This window comes from Sinohyriopsis cumingii, chromosome 11, assembly GCF_028554795.1.
Source record: "Sinohyriopsis cumingii isolate HCF-2022 chromosome 11, ASM2855479v2, whole genome shotgun sequence".
Classification (NCBI taxonomy): Eukaryota; Metazoa; Mollusca; class Bivalvia; order Unionida; family Unionidae; genus Sinohyriopsis; species Sinohyriopsis cumingii.
In genome coordinates, this window is record NC_142971.1 from 53200183 (window position 1) to 53225178 (window position 24996).

The window sequence follows — 24996 nt, forward strand, 5'->3', positions numbered from 1 at the left end:
GAAAACCAATCATTTTTACTCTAAGAAATAAAAAATAGTAAAAATTATTTATATCTTAAAGACAAGGCCCCATCATGACCAAGGAAACAACCAATCATTTTAAAAATAAAATGGAACTTGTATACAAAGGTTGCTACAAATTTTAAAACAAGATCAGGATTTACATCAACACCTGGTGTTTATAAACTAACAGCCAAGACCAAACTATTTTCTAAAAAAAAATATCATCTCTAGTGAACAATTTCACATTATAATATCATATAATGAAAAATACAAAATTTAAAACTGACACACATTTAAATTGAAATAAAAATATATATTAAATCAGATATAATTAAATCAAATATATATGATATCGCTATATATATATATATATATATATATATATATATATATATATATATATATATATATATATATATATATAACAAAGTACAGCTCAATAAAATTTCCATGATGCAGATAATAAACACGATTCCGTTCAATCCAGATTTTTTTCTGACAGCCTGGCATATATATAAGGATGGTTGTATCTACCGAATCTGCGTGAATAGTTCCGCTCTACAGATAGGAAAGATAGGCACAGTATGTCATTTACACCAAACGTTTTAGGCCCGCTCTTCAAACGGTAAAGGGAGGTAACCGTCTGCCATTTACACCATATTCTCTAGATCCGCTCTGCAAGCTGGAAAGAGTGTGTTGTGCGATTTGGATTTTTAAAGTAGCTTTAACAATCTTTCAGTCATATCGCTACGATGTATGCAATGTGGCAGTTTATAGTGATGTCTATCACGGGGGCATCATGCCGCAGACATGTAGCATGATGTCCCACCCATCCTGACACCAGGCCGACCAGTCCTAGCACTAACCTCTTAATGCTCAGCGCCAAGCGAGGCAGTTGTTTGTACCATTTTTGTAAGTCTTTGGTATGACACGGCCGGGGATCGAACCCAAGATCTCGCGCATCCGAGGCGGACGCTCTAACCACTAGGCTACCGGAGCGGTCTAGCAGGAAAGAGAGATACCGTATGACATTTGCACCAATTTCTTTTTTATTGTAAGGTTTGAAATGTTTTAGTTTTTTTATTATAACACATCAAACCTATAGATGGTCTAACGTTCCTTCAGAGATGTACAAGCTGAATGAAAGCTGTGGAATGATGTCATAATGTGCCACGCTTTTGTTTAAATAGGAAATAGTCAGTCCAGTTAATTGGCACTTACGGTGTTAGAAATGTGTTTATTATCTATTTCTGGTCAAAGGCGACCATTGGTCGATCCTTAGCCACTGGTCACCTTATTCTACTTGACAATTATCATATATGGTTCGGCAATCACTAAATGTATATGTGATCATACACCCGGCTCTTTTTGGTGAACAGAAAAATGATGAGCCGACTTTATGATCATGTTTATGTATTGGTAAAGTCTCAAACAATAGTTTTCGTACAACATTCTGTCCAGATGATATCGATAGCTGTGAGATGGGTTCCGTACTGTAGTTTTAATTAGTCCGTTGTGTGCCTTCCTTCTTGTTGACAGTCTCCATAGTTTCAGGTTTTGACAGAACTTGTGTGAAGGATTGTGATCTAAGTAAGATTGCATACTATGGTCTTACATTTCGCCTTGCTTCTAGATGCAGTATTTCAAGCGTGAACTGTACGTTGTTGCGCAAAGATAGATTCTTGCAGACAGAAGTCAGAGCAAATCTTTGTGGACAGAAGTCAAGAGTAAATCATTGTGGACATAAGTCAAGGGTAAATCCTTGTGTATGTAAGTCAAGGGTAAATCCTTGTGGACATAAGTCAAGGGTAAATCCTTGCGTATGTAAGTCAAGGGTAAATCCTTGCGGATAGACGTCAAGGGAAATCCTTGCGGAATACAACGATGGATATACCATACGGGAAAAAATGAGTAAATATGCCATACTGAAGAAATATCGGCTGAGCTGATAAAAATGCAAATTTCTTTTCCTTAGGGAGGGTCGAAGATTTAAAGCAGTTCCCTCTAGAATGTGCTTATTATCTGAATTGAAAAGATGCCTTTTTTTACAAGATGTAAACAATTAGTTCTTAAGTTCTTGAAATTGAATAAACAAGCAAATTTAGTTGATTATTTAAAAAGAAATATCAAACTTTTTGGAAATATTGGGTCATTTCATTTTACTCTATTTAAATCTTCAAAAATGCAAACTGCCGCCAACTGACTGAGGCGTTACTAAACGAATGCACTTTTGCCGACCTGAACACATTTGGCCTGTTTATCAACAAGCGTTATCAATAGTTGATATGTACATATAAACTTAAATTCTAAAGACCGTATATACTCATGTACGAGTCGGAGCCAAGTAAAGATTGCACAACAAATATGGGTCTTGTTGTTGTTGTTGTTGTTGTAGGGTTTAACGCCATTTCTCAGTACACGATAGACTATACATGGCGGCCAGTATTAATTGTGGAGGAAGAACCGGGAAAACCCCGGGAAGAACCACCGACCCACGAGAAGCTACTGGTAAGCTTTCCCACATACCCACATTGGTCGAATCCTAGACTCGAACCCACGCAGACAGAGGTGAGATGGCAGTGATCCGTAACGCAGAGCGCTTTAGACCACTCGGCCACTCGGGGCCCCTTTAAAAGAACAATTTTGTTTGAACGAGAACTAAGAGACCGGTGTGTTTCTTACCCCAGGGCCCGTGATCGTTCTCTACGGCCCTGCCTTTATCTTTAAATAGCATAAACGCTGACCTTATGCGTAAAACAAAACTATCCGGCGGTGTAGGTGCCACACCGATAATTAAGAATATTAATTTGTCATTACTGCAAAATATAGTAAAAAATAAAATAAAAAAAGCATTTTTACCTGAAAAAAAGGTAATTCAGATGAACACATAATTTACTCCTGAATAGTAGTTGTTGTTGAAGTTGTTTGTAGGGTTTAACGTCATTTTTCAGCACACGATAGGCTATACATGGCGGTCAGTATTAATGGTGGAGGAAGAACACGGGAAAACCCCGGAAAGAACCACCGACCCACGAGAAACTAAACGCAAACATTCTCACATACCCCCTAAATAGTATCTGCTGTACATATGATTTATCTGAATTTTAAAATCCTATTACTTTAAAAGACAGCTATTCCTGGAGGCCTTTGCCAAAATCTCAAAAGGAAAAAGCTCAGAGCAGGTTGGATGTTTTCAATGGTTTATTAATACTAAAGAAAAAGGAAACAAGAAGGCAAATCCATGAACTAAATTTTAAAATCATTCTGAATTACTGAGTTAGTGATTGTTCCTTACACCCAGCGTTAGTCGACGTATAATATTAAAAACAACTGTCGGCTACATTGTTTACCAGGAACTATATGTCTACAATAACATATTATATGTAAAAACTGACTAATACAATGGATATGTATGAGTATCCACTTAGATACATGAACATTGGACTATTAAACACAGATACATGAACATGGGACTATTAAACACAGATACATGAACATGGGACTATTAAACACAGATACATGAACATTGGACTATTAAACACAGATACATGAACATGGGACTATTAAACACAGATACATGAACATGGGACTATTAAACACAGATGCATGAACATGGGACTATTAAACACAGATACATGAACATGGGACTATTAAACACAGATACATGAACATGGGACTATTAAACACAGATGCATGAACATGGGACTATTAAACACAGATACATGAACATGGGACTATTAAACACATGCATGAACATGGGACTATTAAACACAGATGCATGAACATGGGACTATTAAACACAGATACATGAACATGGGACTATTAAACACATGCATGAACATGGGATTATTAAACACATACATGAACATGAGACTATTAAACACATGCATGAACATAGGAAAATTAAACACATATACATGAACATTGGTCTATTAAACATAGACACATGAACATGGGTCTGTGAAATACATATACATGGACATGGGTCTATTAAACACACATATATATAAACATGAGTATATTTAACGTAAGTAAAATATAAGATTATGGATATACTGGGCAGGTCTTAAGTGTTGTAGTACTCTACTATGCAAAGTTGGGTGCATCTTACATCATTCGCGTTGCAAACTCGGAGCATTTTTTATTTGTTCAAGTAGTTGTCTAAAATAAGCAGCTTTCTTTTGTAGTCGCGTATGTATTACACCAAGTAAATTATATCACATCATTGATATAAAAAAAACCTATCAATTGACATGCCCCGGCAGAAACAAATATAAGAATTTGAAAAAATAGAAAATGGTCTAAATTTGAAACTCAGTCTGGTGGTATAAGGAAAAATATATTTATATATGAATAACAAATTCTTTCCTGGATAGCCTAACTAAGCAGATTTTCCTCTTTTCCTTTCATGTTTTAATATTACTTATGATTATTGCTATGAAATGACCGCAACAAAATCAAATTTAAGCAACATTTTTGGCACAGGGCTGGGGGACGAAGGGTGGAAGGCTGGCTGGGGGTGGGGTGTAAAATATATAACCAATACAATTCCAGGACATTCCCTTTTCTTTGGCAAGATACAATTTAGTTAAGGTTTCATGCATGTTTGTTTTCGTAAAATTTCTGTTGACTCTTTTAACAAGCATTTAAGTTTTGGAATTTATGGCAGTAATTTCATGCAAAGAAATAAACACTTGATTTTATTTCTACGATCGGTAATAATGACATGTAGGGTACAGCAATTACCGCGTACAGGTGATGTGTATCGTTTGTAAACTAACCAATCGGATTGTCATAACTCTTACTCTTTGGGGCATTTGATTGGTGTCTACTTTTAAGATTAACGCAAACAGGATTGTCAGTTTTACCATAAATTTCCATTGTCATCAACAAAACAAACAAGCGATACTGCTCATTCATTGCTACAACTAATATTTACAAATGTATTGTTATTATTGCTATACATGGTATATTGTTCCATTTTTACAAATTTGTCGTTATTATTATTATTTATATTATCATGTTCCATTTTTCCAACGGAAAACAGCATACATAGCGGGTCCGATGGTATCCCACGAGAAAAATCAAGCAGGGTTTCGATGATTGGGCATTTTGCTGGGTTCTTTTTAAGCTTCGAGCATTTAAAACGTTATAGCCAGGATAACAATGTAGAAATGCTATAGCAGGATAGCAATGCAAGGATAACATGGTTACGACGACAATTTTAAATTGCTAAAGATTGAATAAAACCTCGTAAGAATTCTTTTAATACTGCATGCTTCAAAGATTAAGTTTCCTTAACATTTATACTCCGCTAATTTTAAAATTTATAGCTTTGATGAGGGTACTCATAATACCGGTAGAACCTGGAGGGACCGGCAGAGATATTTTGGCTATCATAGTATTCTCGGAAATCTCTCTTAGACTGCCTCAAGTACTCTACCATCGGCTGATCGTCATATGCCACCACTCTTTGATCGTAGTATGCCGGAGGAGCTCCACGACTGTAGATGTATCTCGGATCTTCCACGTAGGAGATATTGTGAGTTGCGTTGGGGTATTTCGTATAAGTGTAATATTTACTACGCTGGGTACTGCGTCGCTTGCGAGAGGTACAGAGGTAGCTGAGGAAGATGACGGCGGCGATGAAGGAGAAGAAGGTCCCTATAGCGGCAAGAATGAGGCCAGATGGAGGTTTGAGGTTCATCCCTTCAAATACGGCGGGCAAGGGCCTGGCCATCGTCATAAAAGCGGTATCAAGTGCTCTGTTAACATCGACAACCATTCCAATCGTCACCCACATCAAGACATCTAGCAGAAAAGTAATACATTTTTAGTAAAATTTTAATATTAAAAAAACGGCAATATTGACAACACTGAAGCTGACCACTAACAAACATATGAGTTATTAGAGACTTTCCATTTTCATTTTTTATAACCCTGTAATATTCCCAAAAATTATTAAAATAGATTTTTGAAATTCAATTAAAATTTGGCACACAAATATCACTTCATGGTCAGTAATGGTATCTATTTTTTGAGTATGATTTTTTTTCACTTTATTGTCGGTGTTTGTGGTTCCTTCTTTCTTCAAAGGAAATTGTTTAAATTTTAGAATATGAGTGTTTTGGTATAATTCTCAGTGGGTGTTTTGGATACGGTGCACTGTGGATAATCAAACACCTATTCTACCCTGGACGTGAAATTGTGACATATGACACCTTGCAACAGTTCAGCCTCTCCAAAAAGAAAAAGAAAAAGAAATGACGGATAACCTATGACAAAAACTGGTATGAGTTTGTCTATGAGGATACTTTTGACTAACATAAGATTTATCGGGACTTGGAAACGTTTAGTACTGAACAACTATTGTTGAGAATGTTTTAGGAAATGATTGAGTATCTCCCATGCACGTAATAAAGATGATCTCCCCTGACGTGATTGTAAATCAAGCGTCATCTGGCATGAGGCTAGTAACATATCCGAATTGTTTTCGTGGAAAAGTGCGAGCATTCTCTAACTGCATTTATCGCGATTTTGTAATAATGCGTAGAACGAATATATGTGACCTAAAATTACATACTAAACTGTTCGTTTTGTGTTCTGACTCAACTTTGTTTGAATTCGTAGCACATGTAATTGAATCTTTTGTGTTGCACGTACTTTGTGTGATGCTGTTGTCTCAGTCATAGAAAGAAAAATGACATTTTACATTAAATGCTTTAAGAACAATTGCATTAACCTATTTAGCAGACAGAGTGCGAGTGATTTGGATTTTTATCATAGCTTTAACAATTTTTCAGTCGTATCGCTACGATGTCTGCAGTGTGGCAGTTTATAGTGATTTCTAGCACTGGGGTATCATACCACAGACATGTAGCATAATGTCCCACCCAATCACATTATCCTGACACTAGGCCGACCAGACCTATCTCTAACCTCTTAATGCTGAGCGTCTAGCAGGCAGCTGGTGTGACTCGACCGGTGTTCGAACCCGCAACCTCCCGCATTCGAGGCGGTCGTTCTAACCAAGAGGCCACAGGAGCGGTTATAGCAGACATATTATCTTATCGATTTGTAATGACATATTAATCAATCATATAAGTATATCATAAGCGGTAACCTTTTTATTAATAAAATGTTCAGCATTTTACAACTGAATAATACAACTGGAACTGAGGAAACCTAAAAAAAAGTATATGTAAGATTTCAATGGTTTTTTTCTTAGATTGTATAACTGGTCTTGCATATCAGTCATCTAAGGAAAAGGAAAATCATACTCAAAAGTTTATATGCTTCAATTTTTGTGAAAATCTTGTTTTGTAAAAAAAAAAATAAAAGAATTCAGTATATCTCTATTTCTATGAATCTGTTTGTGGTTAGGGCGGTTTAAGATATTTATCCCCGAATTGTCAATCTCTCTCGTGAGCTTGTTTGGTGATTTCTCTCAGTCAAAGAAATGTAGATATACTGGCCGTTGTTACGTATATTTGATTTAATTTATATTTGATTTGATTTAATTGTTTGTAAGTTTTCAAATCTTTTTATTTTTAATTTCATTACATGTCACAATATTAAAGTTTTGTTTACTAGGAACTCGGTCTTTTTTCAGAAAATAGTTTGAGTTTGACCTTGACTCTGCAGTTGTAAACACCTAAAGCTGACTTAGTTCCCAATCTTGATTTCAGAAATCACTCAGACAATTAAACAACATTTTTTAAAAAAATCCTATTCTTAGAGTAAAATGATTGGTATCAATCTTGCTATCAGTCTTTGTGTAATTATTCATTTATCTGTTCCTTAAAACAATAACTAGCAATGAGGATCTAAATGAAAGACATATATTATGAACAAAGCGACCTATCCATATTTTATTATAATCATTTGAAATAAAGTATTATCCTTAATAATTTAACTTTGCACAAAAAAATTCCCTAATATTTCATAAAAGTACACACAAATCATTAACTATCCCCAATATTCCATAAAAGTACACAATTTATCATTGACTATCCCTAATATTCCATCAAAGTACACAATTTATCATTGACTATCCCTAATATTCCATCAAAGTACACAATTTATCATTGACTACCTCTAATATTCCATCAAAGTACACAAAACTCATTAACTATCCCTAATATTCCATCAAAGTACACAAAACTCATTAACTCTCCCTAATATTACATCAAAGTACACAAAAATCATTAACTATCCCTAATATTCCATCAAAGTACACAAAAATCATTAACTATCCCTAAAATTCCATCAAAGTACACAAAAATCATTAACTATCCCTAATATTCCATCAAAGTACACAAAAATCATTAACTATCCCTAATATTCCATCAAAGAACACAAATTATCATTAACTATCCCTAATATTCCATCAAAGTACACAAAATCATTAACTATCCCTAATATTCCATCAAAGTACACAAAATATCATTAACTATCCCTAAAATTCCATAAAAGTACACAAAATCATTAACTATCCCTAATATTCCATCAAAATACACAAAATATCATTAACTATCCCTAATATTCCATCAAAATACACAAAATATCATTAACTATCCCTAATATTCCATCAAAGTACACAAAATCATTAACTATCCCTAATATTCCATCAAAATACACAAAAAATCATTAACTATCCCTAAAATTCCATCAAAGTACACAAAATATCATTAATTATCCCTAATATTCCATCAAAGTACACAAAATCATTAACTATCCCTAATATTCCATCAAAATACACAAAATATCATTAACTATCCCTAAAATTCCATCAAAGTACACAAAAATCATTAACCATCTCTAACATTTCATCAAAAGCATACAAAGTATAGTTAACATACCCTAATACTCCCATCAATAATCCACAAAATATAATCAACCAACCCTAATACATCATCAATAGCATTTATAACAGTAAACAAAACTAGCAAAGATACCACAACTTTCTTGCACAGTATGCAATTCAAACTAAAAGTAATTTTAATAGAAAAAATACAAAAACTAGATATAGCAAATTTGTTTCCTCTAATAGATCATATCATGTTATATAAATATTTGTCATAATTCTTCTGGCTAAAAAAATTCATTATAGTTTATTTTTTTAAATCCAAAGAATTAGAACATTCGACATAGTTTATTTTCGAACAGAATATGTTGTCCCAAACATAAAACTTAAATATCATCACGCCAACTCATTTCTTACGTCTTCATGTAAATATGATACGTCATAATTTGTACGAGAGAGCTACGGAAAACATCTGTAATCTACAGTCACTACCAGGCACAGAGTAAAGTTGCAAAACAGACATTGGATAAAAGAGGTCAGGGAAACTGAAATTGTTTAGCTCGCCAGGATTGTACGTTGGACAAAACTTTAATACCATCGAAAAGAAAACTTTATTCGACAAGACTCATGATAATGTTGAAAAGTAAGTAAGGCTTATATTTATGCCCAGAGCTAAGCTACTTCTAGAGCTGACGAAAGACATGAACAAATGCATAGATGGATAAACAACTTGTCTTTATTACCTTATCCCTAAGACATGCCTAAATTACATAAGAAAAAGTAATCGGAAGCGTTTCTTTTATAGTTTCTGGATGCTCCTTGCTTCAATTGATAACGAGGTTGCAGACATATTGTCTTCTTAAAGTAGCAGCAACTTCCTGCTGACACAAAACGATGCAACACCTGGCTGTTTTGGAAGCCAAAGCTATGCTAATGAGGTCACAGAAAAAACAATTAAGACGAGCGTTACACAGGGATATTCCTAGATCTAAACGAATATTGGGAATAATGTTCAAGAGCTAGTGAATCCCAAGGTTCGGTTCTATTCTATTCTATTTCTCTCTCTCTCTCTCTCTCTCTCTCTCTCTCTCTCTCTAGATATTATCAATGTATGTTTATTCTCTCTCTCTCTCTCTCTCTCTCTCTTTAGATCTTTAAATATTATCAATGTATGTTTAAAGCTATAACCGTAATGGAAACCTCAGTAGATATCAGTGATTTGTATCTTGAAAATTACTGTATTTATTTACTGTACTGCTATGTTAGTAATATATATAAAGCATTGATCTCAAGAATCGTCAAGTGTAGCATTGCTTATACTTTTTAAAAAAGATCAACAGTTTCGTTGATATCTGCAAAGACAACCAGAAATCGAAGTGAACAACAGATTTGAACCAGGTTGCTATGATACCATTTACATGCGATTTTCATCCAAATAAGCTAATAAAAAATATTAGCCTGAAAGCAATAGGCAAGTTTTTCATCTCAATTGAAAATAAATTCAGGGCATTTAGTAGAAGTGCGGTGTTCGCTCTTCGAGTACATATTTTTCACAGTCATTTTCTCTCTTGTTTTTAATCTTTAGCTGATACTCGCGTCTTAAGCTTTACAGATGAAATACACCAATGTTCCTACTTTTCTTGAGGAAAGAGACATTATTGAAACATATCAGTGTGTTTTGCATGTGGGTAGAGATAGTAGACGTGTACAATGATACGAAACATTCTTACTTGCTATGAATAGGAAAATAAATCCTTCAGCTGCTAGCATTTTGTAGTACTTGTAATGCTTTTTCTTGATACAGCAGACCAGAGAGATGGCGAATACGAGCCCGAGAAACACCAGACAAACGGATATGGTGGTTAACGACTGCCATACCGTCCACGCCAGGTCGCCATCTGTTAGCAACATCACCCTTTCCACGAATTGTGTGTAACCTGTGCGAAATGGAGAAGTTGAAAAGTATTGCAGGAGCAAACATGATTATCGGTTGCATCGAATCTTGACTTAATGGAGATTCTGTAAATGTGTCATTTTACTATTCAGAACGTAAGAAATCCATCGAATTATAGATATTTCCGTGTATTCCTAGTAGTTTTCTTTTTTCAGACGACCTACTGTGAATAAGTCTGAAAAATTCTTTCTTAAGCTTGACATTTACTGCTATTAACAACAAAGTATGTAGCATATCCAAAATACTATTTTTGATCCCGCTTTATTAGATTATATCCCCTTTATTAGATTATATCCCGTTTTATTAGATTATATCCTCTATATTATAGTATATCCCCTTTATTAGATTATATCCCCTTTATTATAGTATATTCCCTTTATTATAGTATATTCCCTTTATTATAGTACATTCCCTTTATTAGATTATATCCCCTTCATTAGATTAAAGCCCCTTTATCAGAGTATATCCCATTTATTAGATGATATCCCGTTTCGTCAGATTATATCCCCTTTATTAGAGTATATCCCCTTTATTAAATTATATTCCATTTTATTAGCTTATATCCCTTTTATTATAGTATATCCCCTTTAGTAGATTATATCCTGTTTATTAGATTGTATCCTCTTTATTAGAGTGTATCCCCTTTATTAGAGTGTGTCCCCTTTATTAGAGTGTATCCCCTTTATTAGAGTGTATCCCCTTTATCCTCTTTGTCAGATTATATCCTCTATATTAGAATACATCCAGTTTTATTAGATTATTTCCTCTTTACTACATCATATCCTCTTTATTAGATTACATCCCTTTTATTAGAGTATATCCAAATATTAAATTAAACATTTTGAATCATGTACGCTAGACTAGGAGATTTAGTACAAGGATAATGATCAGAATTCATGCACCTAAATGAAGTTTTGTGAATCCAAGAAAGCGCATGAAAGTTAAACATGAAACAGAAACATTCAGAAAAGGTGTCACATTTTTTCTTTAGCATTAATGTAAAAGAAATCGCCAGTTCTCAAAGTTCTTACTATCTAAGTTATTGTCCGTATATTTAGTGAAAGTTTCTTGCCTGCAGAAATCGAAATAATTTTATCGACGCAGAAATTTTGAGTAAATATTCATTTTTATTAAAAAGTGGTGCAATGCCTTTCATGACGAAAAATTGCTATATGAAACCTTTGTAAATGGATATTCATAGCTTGTACTAATGTTATACAACATTCCTAAAATACTCATAAATAAACACGACTTACTATAATTACTACGGCAGCCTTATTTAGCTTTTTCTTGATTTTAAGAAGCAACGTGTAACAAATATCGCCAATTATTGGCGAACCTGCGTTAACAATAAGGAACAAGTATGCTCCATGGCATTCAACATCTTAAATCGTCTTAATAAATTTTGCTTTATGATTTATCTAGCTGATATCGTAGTTGCTAATAAGGCATTTTACACAGAATATTCACAAGGCATCGTGGCTTAAAATACAAGCTTAACTGCTCATGAAAAAGTATTGCGTTTATCACCGAGAAAAATATGTTAACTTGCCAAATATGTAAGTGTTTTTAATTTGTTTTTGCGTTCATATTTGGTTTGTTAATGTAAGTAGCTTGTTCTCCTGACGAAAAGTTTAAATAACAAGAAAGTTTGGGAAACTGCTTTGAAACGACAATATATGACATTGATGTGCGAATGCATTACTTGTATTAATGATTATGCACAACTCAAATACACTTACTGGATTGATTCAACATTTGCAGTTCCTGGTTGAATCCACTATGGATAGTAGTCTTGCAGACGTTCTGAGTGTTTGTACAGAACGTATCGTACCAAATTGACATGTGAACGGAGGCCTCGATGTTTGTATTGACGGTGGTTGTCACGTACACCCAGTCAGGTATAGAATACCCAATGGCCAGCAGGATGAATCCCAACATTGTAAATACAATAAGAACCCCATGGAGAGCAGAAGATCTCACTGGTCTGTCGTTAGAGTACTCTTCATGGTCACTATTCTGACTGAGGTGTCGGTCGCTACGTCGATGAGTACGTCCATGCGGCCTGCAAAGGTAACATAGGTACACAACAGCGGAGACAGACGCAAAGAAAGCTCCGATGGCTGCCAGAATGAGAGCGGAGGGAGCATTCATTGTCATATTTTTGCTGCTTGAAGTGGAACCACCCCTGATTTGGGAGTTCAAATTGCTTAAATCGTTGCTGAGATCCCGGTTTACATCTGCAGCCATCCCCACCGGAACCCACATCAGAACGGCTGAAAGATTACCAAAATAACAAAGATTATTCATTTTAAAACCATGAAAATGAACTCGTACAGAATGTACATTAAGCCCGGAAAACCACAAATAGCTTTTTTAAAGAGTTCCGGAGACTTGGTACGAGTGCCTCCGATCACATGATATTCGATGAATCAAATATTTTAGTAAATAACTTTTGAATGATATTGCCGGGTTAAACGTTGCTTTCACCTGAACGCTCAGCACTAGTCTTTTCTTGTGTAAATGGACAATAAATTTAATTTTTGCCCTGCATTTATCTCAACTTTTATCCCCAACCTCACAAAAGAAAACAAAACAACAGAAATACAATAACAATAATACAACAAACAGAATCATGACTTTACACCTATGTCACTAAGAACGCCGTGAATGTGTATAAGCGATGCTGGTTGATTTTAACGGCCGCTTTATTTGAATGATAACGAATTATTATTTTTCACCGTTCTAAAAAGAAAATAAATCCCTATATAATACTTTATACATTTGAGTTTGGTCAATCTAATCATAGCTGAATAAATATAAAAAATGTAATAGGATAAAAAAAGAATTATAAAAAAAGATAATTAGCTTGAGCTGTATATAAATTATTGGTAGAACATCAATTTGATAATTAGCGTGACATGTATATAAATTATTGGTAGAACATCAATTTGATAATTAGCGTGACATGTATATAAATTATTGGTAGAACATCAATTTGATAATTAGCGTGACATGTATTTAAAGTATTGGTAGAACATCAATTTGATAATTAGCGTGACATGTATATAAATTATTGGTAGAACATCAATTTGATAATTAGCGTGACATGTATATAAATTATTGGTAGAACATCAATTTGATAATTAGCGTGACATCTATATAAATTATTGGTAGAACATCAATTTGATAATTAGCGTGACATGTATTTAAAGTATTGGTAGAACATCAATTTGATAATTAGCGTGACATGTATTTAAAGTATTGGTAGAACATCAATTTGATAATTAGCGTGACATGTATATAAATTATTGGTAGAACATCAATTTGATAATTAGCGTGACATGTATATAAATTATTGGTAGAACATCAATTTGATAATTAGCGTGACATGTATTTAAAGTATTGGTAGAACATCAATTTGATAATTAGCGTGACATGTATATAAATTATTGGTAGAACATCAATTTGATAATTAGCGTGACATGTATTTAAAGTATTGGTAGAACATCAATTTGATAATTAGCGTGACATGTATTTAAAGTATTGGTAGAACATCAATTTGATAATTAGCGTGACATGTATATAAATTATTGGTAGAACATCAATTTGATAATTAGCGTGACATGTATTTAAAGTATTGGTAGAACATCAATTTGATAATTAGCGTGACATGTATTTAAAGTATTGGTAGAACATCAATTTGATAATTAGCGTGATCTGTATTTAAATGACTGGTAGAACATCAATTTGGACAAACTCGCAATTGTGTCAGCCGGAACATCCTGCGCAATTGGAAATGTGAAAGAAATCAATATATCCATTACGTAGAATGCAACACGAGTTACAATACCGTACAGACTGTATGAAAGACATTAAAAGATGTGCATATTACAACAGAGGCTACAAAAACAATCGGATACTGATTAAGCACGTATATGTGTGCACTCAGATTATGAAATAATTATGGCTAGTAACAAACCTTGTGCAATTAATTTGTCAATCGCGAAATCAGACATTACAATGGGCCTGTTCAGTTTCGATAGTTCATCAATGGACATTTTAGGTTGGTAACCTTCATTGTAACTGACTGCTGTTTCCATCAACAACTCACCCATTTGCCAGGGACGCATAGTAAATGATCCTTAATAATTCTGGTCTCAAGACATTTGCCATAAGAAAATTGTAAAACCATATATCATCTCTGGCAAGGATTAATAGTTGGATTGATCTGCATAGATCTTAATTTCAAATTTTGTGTATTCGCTGCTTTGTGGCTGTTATTGGATCGGACTTTGTGTATGCATTGCCTTGTGGCTGTTATTGTAAAGGGCTTTGTGTATTCAATGCCTTGTGGCTATTATTGGAACCCGGTTTGTGTATTCACTGCTTTGCGGTAGTAATGATTCGAATGTGTTGATGTAGGCGATACTAATCAGCAAAATATACAAATGTTATATTGACAAATAATGCTCTTTTTTCTAATTAACTACCTGTCGATTTTGTGCATATCATTCCCATTTTGTTCTTGACCCACAACATGTTGCTAAATTGTTCTTTTGGATTCACCGAAGAACTTATAATCTCTCGGTGCTAATTTCTTTGGAAGCATATTGAATGCTTCATGTTCGTTTCATGGTTAGCTTTGGAAAAGCATACCTTTCATCTCGTCTTGCTTCTTTTAGTCTATTTCGTCTGCAAACTCATAAAAAGGTTTACAAAGTGAATTGAATAAACTCTGATGCACAAAGTGAATTGAATACAACTCTGATGCATTATTTCTTAACATGGCATGTACATTTATTTTCTAACATGACTTGTAAAGTGCGATATAAATAATGACACTGCTTTGTCATTTGTATGCACCTTTAAGGAAAATGGCTTCGTAATCTCGTTAGTTATCTATTTTTGTATTCAATACATTTGAATAACGCTCTCGATCTGAAATGTTTGTATCATTTTCTTGACAGCCTTCGACTGTACTCAGCATAGATCGGTGGCTGTAATCAAATCAGAGCAGAGAAAGAAAAGGCAAACAAAATCGCCATTAAATTCTTATAAAGTGTTTCCCAAATTAATCAAGCACAATGGTACATCAGAAAAGATGTCTGGAAGAAATAGTTGACTCCAAAATACAGTATTGTACACGTGTTATACCCGGTCTATAAAGTTTATAAAGCTTGAAAAAACCTACATGTTTATAATAGACACAAGAACGAATATAACCTGTAATGATGACTAGTCTTGCGGTCAATCTGACTGTGTAACGTTTTCTTAATAATGATGATCAACGCTCCTTCTAATTTAAGACAAATATATATACAAATATATATTTTTACGTCATAATTTGACAAAATGGCTTCTGTTTCTCGCGTTGTTAAATAACTTATTGATGAAAGTGGATATTCCCGTACCTGAGACCAGCATAAGACAGAAACCTTGGACCGCTAAAAACTTGATGTACTTGATCCGCCTGCTCCGGAGGTACCAGACAAGGTAGAAGGCCAATGATAAACCCAAGACGACCATTGCCACTGATATAGTAGTCATCGCCTGCCAGGCATCCCACACCAAGTCCCCTTTCGTTGAAGTAATTATCTTGTTTACCAGAACCGTATATTCTGTAGAACATGAAATGAATAGGTATCTTTTGTTTACAAGAGAACCTACTATGAAATAAATAGGTATATGTTGTATACAAAAGAACCTACTATGAAATAAATAGGTATATGTTTACAAAAGAACCTACTATGAAATAAATATGTATATGTTGTTTAACAAAAGAACCTAATATGAAAGAAATAGGTATATGTTGTTTACAAAAGAACCTACTATGAAATAAATAGGTATATGTTGTTTACAAAAGAACCTACTATGAAAGAAATAGGTATATGCTGATTACAAAAGAACCTGCTATGAAAGAAATAGGTATATGTTGTTTACAAAAGAACCTACTATCCGAGAGAAACGTGATTTCTGAAAAAAAGTCCCCTAACCTGCAAAGGATTATGATTGCAGGTTAAGACAGATATACACTATCATTAAGTTCACAAAACAAATAAAATAATCTTGATGTCAAGACACGAACCATGTTTAAAACATCCAAGTTCACATACACTGACACGACGTAATTAATATAGTTACCTACACAATATTTTCAAATTACTGGTCAGTAATGTAACTATCTACACAATCCTTTTGTACTAATGGTCAGTAATGTAACTAGGTACACAATCCTTTCGTACTACTGGTCAGTAATGTAAACACCTACACAATCCTTTCCTATTACTGGTCAGTATATAAATTTCTTCAAAATATGTGAACACTACTTCCAAAATAAAATGTTAAATGACAAACTATCCATTACATACATTTCGCTTATTTCTAAACAGTGATCGGTGGTGATGAATTTATTCAATATTTTCATTGCAAAAATACTAAATGAGATTTTTCTCAAAATTGCTGTTTGAACTTATGAGTAAGATCGTTTCTCCTGCGACACATCGAAGCCTACGAATAATACATATATAAAATATGTGGAAAATAAACCACAATAAAATGGCCTCTTGAGATTTAATAGTGTATATAAGAACCTGACATACCTGTGTCATTCAAACCTGTAAGGTCCTGATTAAGCCCTCCGTGAGAGGTTGTGATGCATTTGGGCAGGAAAGCTGGACACAACGTGTTATACCAGATAGACATATGGACAGAGGATGTTCTGCTCAAGCTGTCTGTGTACGTAATATAGAGCCAGTCTGGAAGCGCATATCCAACAGCCAAGAACAGCAATGCTAAGCCAGTCATCAAAAGAAGCAAAATATCCATGACGTTCTTAGATGCAACATTTGATTCTAACAAAACCTCTTCCGCATTCTCGGAGTGCGACCTACCCTCACGAATGGATTCTGAAGACTCCGAGTCAGAAGTCTCTATAAAGCAGGGGTAGAACAGAAAGAGGAAGCCAGCTATTACGACAAGGAAAGCTCCTACTCCAGCTACTATCAGACCTGATGGCGACCCAGTGCTGACCATTGCGTTGGTGACTGTTCCACCGCTTACGCTACTGAGTTTGTACAGGTCATGGTTTAGGTCATAGTGAACTTGAGCCATCATTCCGACCGGTATCCACATCAACGTGCCTGTTAACCAAAATAATACTTGTTATTGTAATAGACTTCGAAGCAGATGTTAAATACTTTAAGGCAAAATATTGAAATCACTTTACACTGGGTTTTCCTTGCAAGATGCATAACAAAGTTCTAGTAATTTTGTCACGTTTGCAGCGACATCAACATAATAATGATGTTTATTTGATGATGGCATTGGACGCATGATACAAGTACACAAGGCAAACTATTTCAGGTAGGGCGGGTTATTTTAAGAGATAAAATGGATTTAGATTTAAGTAAACTTACATTTAATCCGATTACAATAATGTGAACAATTCATTCGTCTCTTAATTTATTTCTCAAACGAGCTTTCGCGAATTTATTTTTAGTTATCATCGTTGTAATTTTACACGCGCGACGCTCAGCCATGGTTTTAAGGCGGACAGAGGGCCTTGCAGCAAGCCTTTGAGCTAGAAACCACGGCTGCACATGACTTGTGTGGCTCGTCGAACGCAGAGAACCAATGCTAGTTACTTGAATTTCTTCATCGAAGGGTGTGTTTCAGAGTGGCACCGTTAGAAAATGGATTTAACTGTAAGGAAACGAGTGGGGTGTAACCATGCTTTTGTTGGATGTATATTATATATGCATTTACGTCATGCGGTGTTTTAGTCTGTTAATTGTAGTTTTATAACTCTTTACTCACTTTGTGATCGATTTACAACCAACAATTTCATTTGATTTGCCCTGATCGTATTTGCATTATCATATCAGTCTTGAATGTGCTTCTCCTTTGCATCCGTCCGTCGACGATGGTGTAGCTCCAGAGTAAGCTTTAGTTTCTCCTTCTTTCTAGCTCTCTTTTTAGCTTGGTTTATGTTTCTATCTCGGCTTTTTGAACTCCCTGTCTGATAGCTAGGCCCTATGTGGAATGGTCGTTATCACAGCTCTCCCAGTCGTTGACATTGACGTTGGCCGTCTTCTTGTACTTCTTGCAAACATCTTTGTAGCGCAGACGTGGTCGTCCAGTTGATTCGTGCACCTTCTGCTAACTCCCCATATAACAGGTACTTGGGAATACGGCCTGGGTCCATTCTCTTGACATGGCCGAGCCAGAGAAGGTGCCTCTCGCTGAGAATGGAGAACATGCTGTTCATGTTAGCGCGTTCTGGAACCTCTGTGTTGATTACTTTATCCTGCCACTGGATGTGCAGAAATTGCCGCAGGCATCTCAGGTGGAAACTGTTGAGTTTCCTCTCGTGTTTCGCATATGTGGTCCATGTTTCGCTGCTGTACAGGAGTGAGCTGAGCACGCAGGCCTGGTAATCAAGCAGTTTTGTCTTCTCGGTGAGGTTGTGGTTGTTCCAGACCCTATTGTTAAGTCCGGCCATCACTGCTGCTGCCTTGGCAATCCTGCCTTTTACCTCGGAATCGATGGAGAGTGAGCTGGAGATGTTTGACCTGAGGTATGTGAAGCTCTCAACAACTTCCAATTTGCACCCATTGATGGTAACGGAGGGAGAGGAGTCTGCGTTCTGCGCTATGACGTTCGTTTTCTTCAAACTGATGGTCAGTCCAAATTTCTTACGGGCGTGGGAGAGGCGGCATGAAAGCTGCTGAACTCCATCTTCCGTGTGTGATGTCAAGGCTGCATCGTCGGCAAGGAGCAATTCACGGATGAGTACCTCTGTGACTTTAGTCTTAGCACGGAGACGGACGATGCTGAACAGCTTGCCGTCAGCCCTGGTATGGATGTACACTCCCTCGCTGAAGTCCTTGAAGGCGTACTGGAGAAGCATGGAGAAGAAGATGATGGCGAAGAGTGTCGGCGCAAGGACACAGCCTTGTTAGACTCTCATGATGACTGGGAAGGCCTCCGATGTTGCGCCATTGAATCACACTCTGCTGTGCATGTTCTCGCGGAACGACATGACGACAACAGGCAGTCGTGGGGGGGGGGGGGGGCTGAATGGGCTTACTATACGCAATATATGTACTTGTAGACTGGGTTAGTCATCATATTTGAATACAACTGCTGAAGTTATTTCCCATTACTCTCCTTCGTACATTGTAATCGATTGCAGTAAATATTGCAATATATATATGGTATGTGTCATATGTATTGACGTGTCCTTTTATAGCTGTTCTAGTTATTAATGACTAGTTGCTTGATTATAGAAAGTCAGTGTTGGGAAAACATTTCTCGGTCCGAGTAATCAGCCAATATCTAGGAACATACGTCATAGTGTACAGAATTCATGAAATAATATTATGGCATGGATTAGTTTCGTAGTTTTATATCAAGTTAGAGCCAAATAAATGGCCATGTCACGAAGAAATTCCTATCTTAATTTAAAGGTTTTGATTGGTTTTGCCTTTCACTGTGAAATATTCGTGACAGGAACTAATATTCTGCGCCAGGGAATCGCCAAGAACAGGTTTTATATTTTTTATTTGGAGGTGCATATTATTGTTACTGTGAAGATAGTTTGGGGGGGGGGGGGGCATGGGAAATGTAGTTTAGAATTATGTTTCGGCTGACCCAGGATGAAATGGGAAAGTAGTTCCCTGCATTGGGCGTTTGAGTTGTGATTTCTACTTCATGATGTGAAGTACTTACGTTACCCTACAAAATCCTAACAAGGAGAAGCCATGAAATAGCGAGGTTGTGAAACTTGTGGTCATTGATCGATTATAGTCTTGGCGAGTTTTGAGAACTTTCAGCCGACAACGGTTGTTGTCTAAAAGTCCATGGAAATAAGGGAAAAGAATGAACCAACAGCCAAACTCACACAAGTGTTTTATTTGCTAGGTAGCATCATACATAAATGTATGGCCACTTTATCTCCCAGTTTCGCCTCATAAAAGATGTCTGGTATCGCTCCATCGAAGTTATGTCCGGTATTCCTCCATAGAGGGCATGTGTTGCTCCGAAAGATACGCCAAATTGTTGGTCTGAAATTTACACATAAATCCCAATAAAATAAATAATTAGAAACTAAGTCGATACGTCACGAAATTTGTTGCCTTTGATTTTGAATTTGGCCTTCAATGCAAAACACAGATAAATTAATATAACCAAGTTTTTATTAGCCATCATGCAATCCTTCAAGTATCGTCTGTGAACTCAACGGCATTTAGCACGTCAATCAGAGTTGCGGTCTACGATATCTCATTGAGCCGTGTAAGTATTCCTGTACGCGAGATCATGATGATAACATGGCGTTATCTATCTTATTAAGTGGATTCTTGCCAGGTCTCATTATCTGCAGGATCCAGTCGAATATTCATCGAGTCCCGGGGCCTTATTAATTATACTCCGGCAAACGTTCTAATACAAATTTCAATCTTGGATTCATAGTCCGTCAATCACAGATTAAAAGCCGAGGTCAGTTTAGTTGTACAAATCCACTGTTATACATCTTGGGTTTGTAGACGATAATGCAATTCATCCTGACAATGCAGCTGGTGCTGTAGAGGTGACAGTGTCAAACCGTCGCTGTGAATTGCCACGCTGACACCGTCGTAGTCGGAAGAACAATGATTACGCAGTTTATGCAGGGTGGTGGTCACTTAACGTTATCATGGATATCAGTGACTATAGATATAGTTCCAAGTGGTATCAGTGGGTTATTTACGTGGAAAATCAAATAACTACAGGGTGTTTCTACTCCGCGACAACTTTTTTTTCTCTTTTCAAAAATGCTCATTTATTGAACTAGCATGAAGAAAACAAACAAGGCGTTTTATAAACTTAGTGTGTCTGATGTGTCACTGAGACTTAATGACCACCAGGAACAATCCTAATAAACTCAGCTGTAGTTTGATGCTGTGCTGCATATAACCAGTCACTGGGGTAATCAATAAACTTGAGCAAAGACTCACACATTTAGCTGCATATGGAACGGGGGCGTGGAAAGGTATAACACAAGACGAGTATTTTACCTTTATACCGAAACTCAGTGCTATTTCTTGATTGCCATTACACGGTAAGACAGAATTCGTGATTAACGTACCCTACCCCGCTCGGATCAGATACACCCACGTTGAGTTCCATAAAGGGTTAATAAAAATGGGAAAGAACTCTGGATGTGATCGGAGAGGGGAAGTTGTTTATAGTTAGATGCTGTTTTAAATTAGTCTCTGATAAAATTATAGCACAAGCAAACTATGTTATTTTATTGAACGTTTATACGTAATCGCGTGATAGTTATAGCATGGCAACATTCCAATTACAAGTCGATAATCAGAATGATAGCACTAGAACATAAATATGCGCATAATGAATCCCTAACAACATCGACATGGAAAAAGTGGCGGTTCAGAGACACAATTGCGTGCCGAGATTAATAAACGTGAGCGGATACTTCTTTGCGTTAAACGTATAAGTTCTATCATTATAGTTGCATACTGCATAGCCAGTGCACCCACAGTGGGCCTTGTTGTTTCTAGAATAGCCACCCTGATGACATCGGTGCTGTATCACTAGTGCCCAGTGCAGTTAGTGATGGTCGAAAAATATTATGAACGTGATTTCATAAATGAGTCATCTCAAAATCATGACAGTCGAGCGGAAGTAGCTTGTGTAGGGTCACTAAACTATACTCGGACGCAGTGACTAAGGGTAAATGGCGACGAGGGGGTAGGGGAGTAGCTTTAATGGTTCCCAGGGCGATGATGATGGCCCAAATGACCAGAATACGAGCTCAGAATGGCCTAAGTCGGGGAAAGGTTCTTGGGAGGGCGCTAGTGAGCTTCCCTAGTGGGTCCCTGCCGGAGCCATGGCGGCCAACGATTTTCCTGAATTTAATACTTTCATGGGGCCTTTTCTGGCATATAAACTTTTTCATTCACACAAGACAATCAAGCACCATTGTATGCATGTCTGTCATTTCCACATTAATTCCATTAATATTACTGTTAAATATAAATACATCAGCAACAGCAAAACTTAAAAATCGATTATGTGTGGACTATTTGTTTACAATAATATAGATATGCCTGCAAGACAACTTATATTTAAAGAAATCAGCGTTATTTCAAATTAACAACATATGCAGGCGTTTAAAAAATATCTTCCCTCTTATCGCTTCCCATAAATATAACTACAAGTGGTTGTCTGATGATTAGAAGATAGAGGTCTATGTTAACTAAATTGTGGCTGGGAAAAAATTTGAATTGTTGTATCGGTCCCTCTCACTCGCTGTGATGTGAAAGAGGAATAGTGGGGGGTTTGGGGAATATATTAGCAGCTTGTTCATGAAGCATACTCTGGTAGAGATATGTGTTTGCAAATTCTTGTCATACGGGTGCGTTATTAAATCTGCTGTAAGGTCGAGATTCAAGAACAAATTTAAAAACACAATTTTGTCCTTTTGGTTACAAATATCAGCTGTTTTAGCTCCCCAAGATCTCCTCGTCCGCCTCTTTAGTACGCTACTGCTCGGAAGCCACTGATGACGCTGCCGTTACCGTAGATGAATGTAGCATAGTTTCGGCCGTGTTTAACAGCTTCAACAAAATCAAAAATACAAGTCAATAACAATATCAATCTATACTTTTGTTAAAGTTGACTTTCAATCTATATATATATGAAACTTATCTAAACTCGACTGGCTCCCTAATTAATATAGAAAAATATTTATCTTCCCTAGCGTGATTCGATCCTGTGATGTATGCTCTCTCAATTTATGCTGCATTTGCGCCACGGCGACATTCATATATAAGTAAATTAAATCTAATATAGAGGGTTAGAGGGTTAACTCGCTATGGAAAAAATAGTCGTATGCCACTCCTCATAATGATCCTTCGTATTATGGCAAGCCCACCATCCGAAAGATTAAATTATTTTTATATTAATGGGGACTAACTTTTATCGATGACATATTGAATCTAACAAATCTTGATTCCTCTTTGATAATTAAAAACGCACAAAATCGATATGTGGAATTTAACCCGCCATGTGTTTTAATCAAACTGACTAGCAAAATCCAATCCAGTCGATTTCAAGCTAGACGCCATCGATAAGATTTTTCTGGAATGTGTAAGTAATATTCAGTATATTCGATTACTGTCAGGCTTCCGTGGGCGTAATATCTCCATAGGAAAATATATATAAAAAAATATTTAAAAAATTCTAGGTGATTGTATTTTGATATTATTTTGTCACGCATGTCATTGCCATCAATTAAGTCTCCATATTCAACGAATATATTAATGGTAAGGGATGGATAATAAAGACCTAGATGACATTGCCTTTCTTATACATACGCGGATAGATCGTCTAGTAGGCTAAGATCATGTATTTATATATATCCCGTAATAGTCTAGGAAATAATAAGTGTTCTAGAAATAGAGAGCGTTGTAGTCTGAAACAGTAAAAATATTGATGCATGGCGTCCCATGAGGAATCATAACGAAGTTGTTTATTATTTTCGTTGATATATTTTTATAACTGCAAAGATACACCTGTGTCGTTGTTTATTGATCTATGATACTAATAGAGGAATTATATATAAGCCCGCCATGCTGTTGCACAATGGAGTTTTTCCCCGCACACCAACCTCGCATTGTTTACATTTATTTATTTAATTTATTCATTGGAATCACAAGGAGCTCATATATTTTTGGGACCAAAACACCACTTTCAGAATTACTGAGGACACATTAGAAAACGTTCTGGATAACATCGTTGTGACATTCAAGACTATTGGCATTCATTCGGAACATTCTATACGTTTGGAATAGCGATGGAACATTTAGGATTATTTTGAATTTAATTCACAATTGTGTAAGTGGTTTTCGTTTCATTTTCACTTTGAAATCAAGAGAAATAAATTATTTCTTGATTTGACTCAACCGATAGGTTTCTTTTCCTTTCTACTACATAGTTTAATTTAAAAATTTCATAAAATTACCACACATCAAAAATAGTACTATCACATTGCACTGGTTCACCTCAATATTTATTCCAGAAACTTTAAAATACAGCTGCTCGGATCATACTTAGAGTACCACGATCAGAGCACACTTCCCAGTTGCTCTAAACGTACACTGGCTATCCATTCGATCCAGAATCAAACACAAAATTTGTTCTCTGTGTATACCAGGGCCCAGCAACG

General features: G+C 35.8%; 1 protein-coding gene across 1 annotated transcript in view; it reads right to left on the reverse strand.

The window, feature by feature from the left end:
* Positions 1–3186: 3186 nt before the first annotated feature.
* Positions 3187–24996, reverse strand: part of LOC149788467 (uncharacterized) — a 45911-nt gene continuing 24101 nt past the window's right edge. Inside the window, exons 3-7 of the mRNA XM_089974447.1 lie at positions 17366–17905; positions 16178–16384; positions 12506–13039; positions 10540–10746; positions 3187–5814 (exon numbers count right to left, since the gene is read on the reverse strand). Of these exons, the coding sequence (XP_089830573.1) occupies positions 5324–5814; positions 10540–10746; positions 12506–13039; positions 16178–16384; positions 17366–17905 (1979 nt within the window). The 3' untranslated portion in view covers positions 3187–5323. The remainder of the gene's footprint in view (positions 5815–10539; positions 10747–12505; positions 13040–16177; positions 16385–17365; positions 17906–24996) is intronic.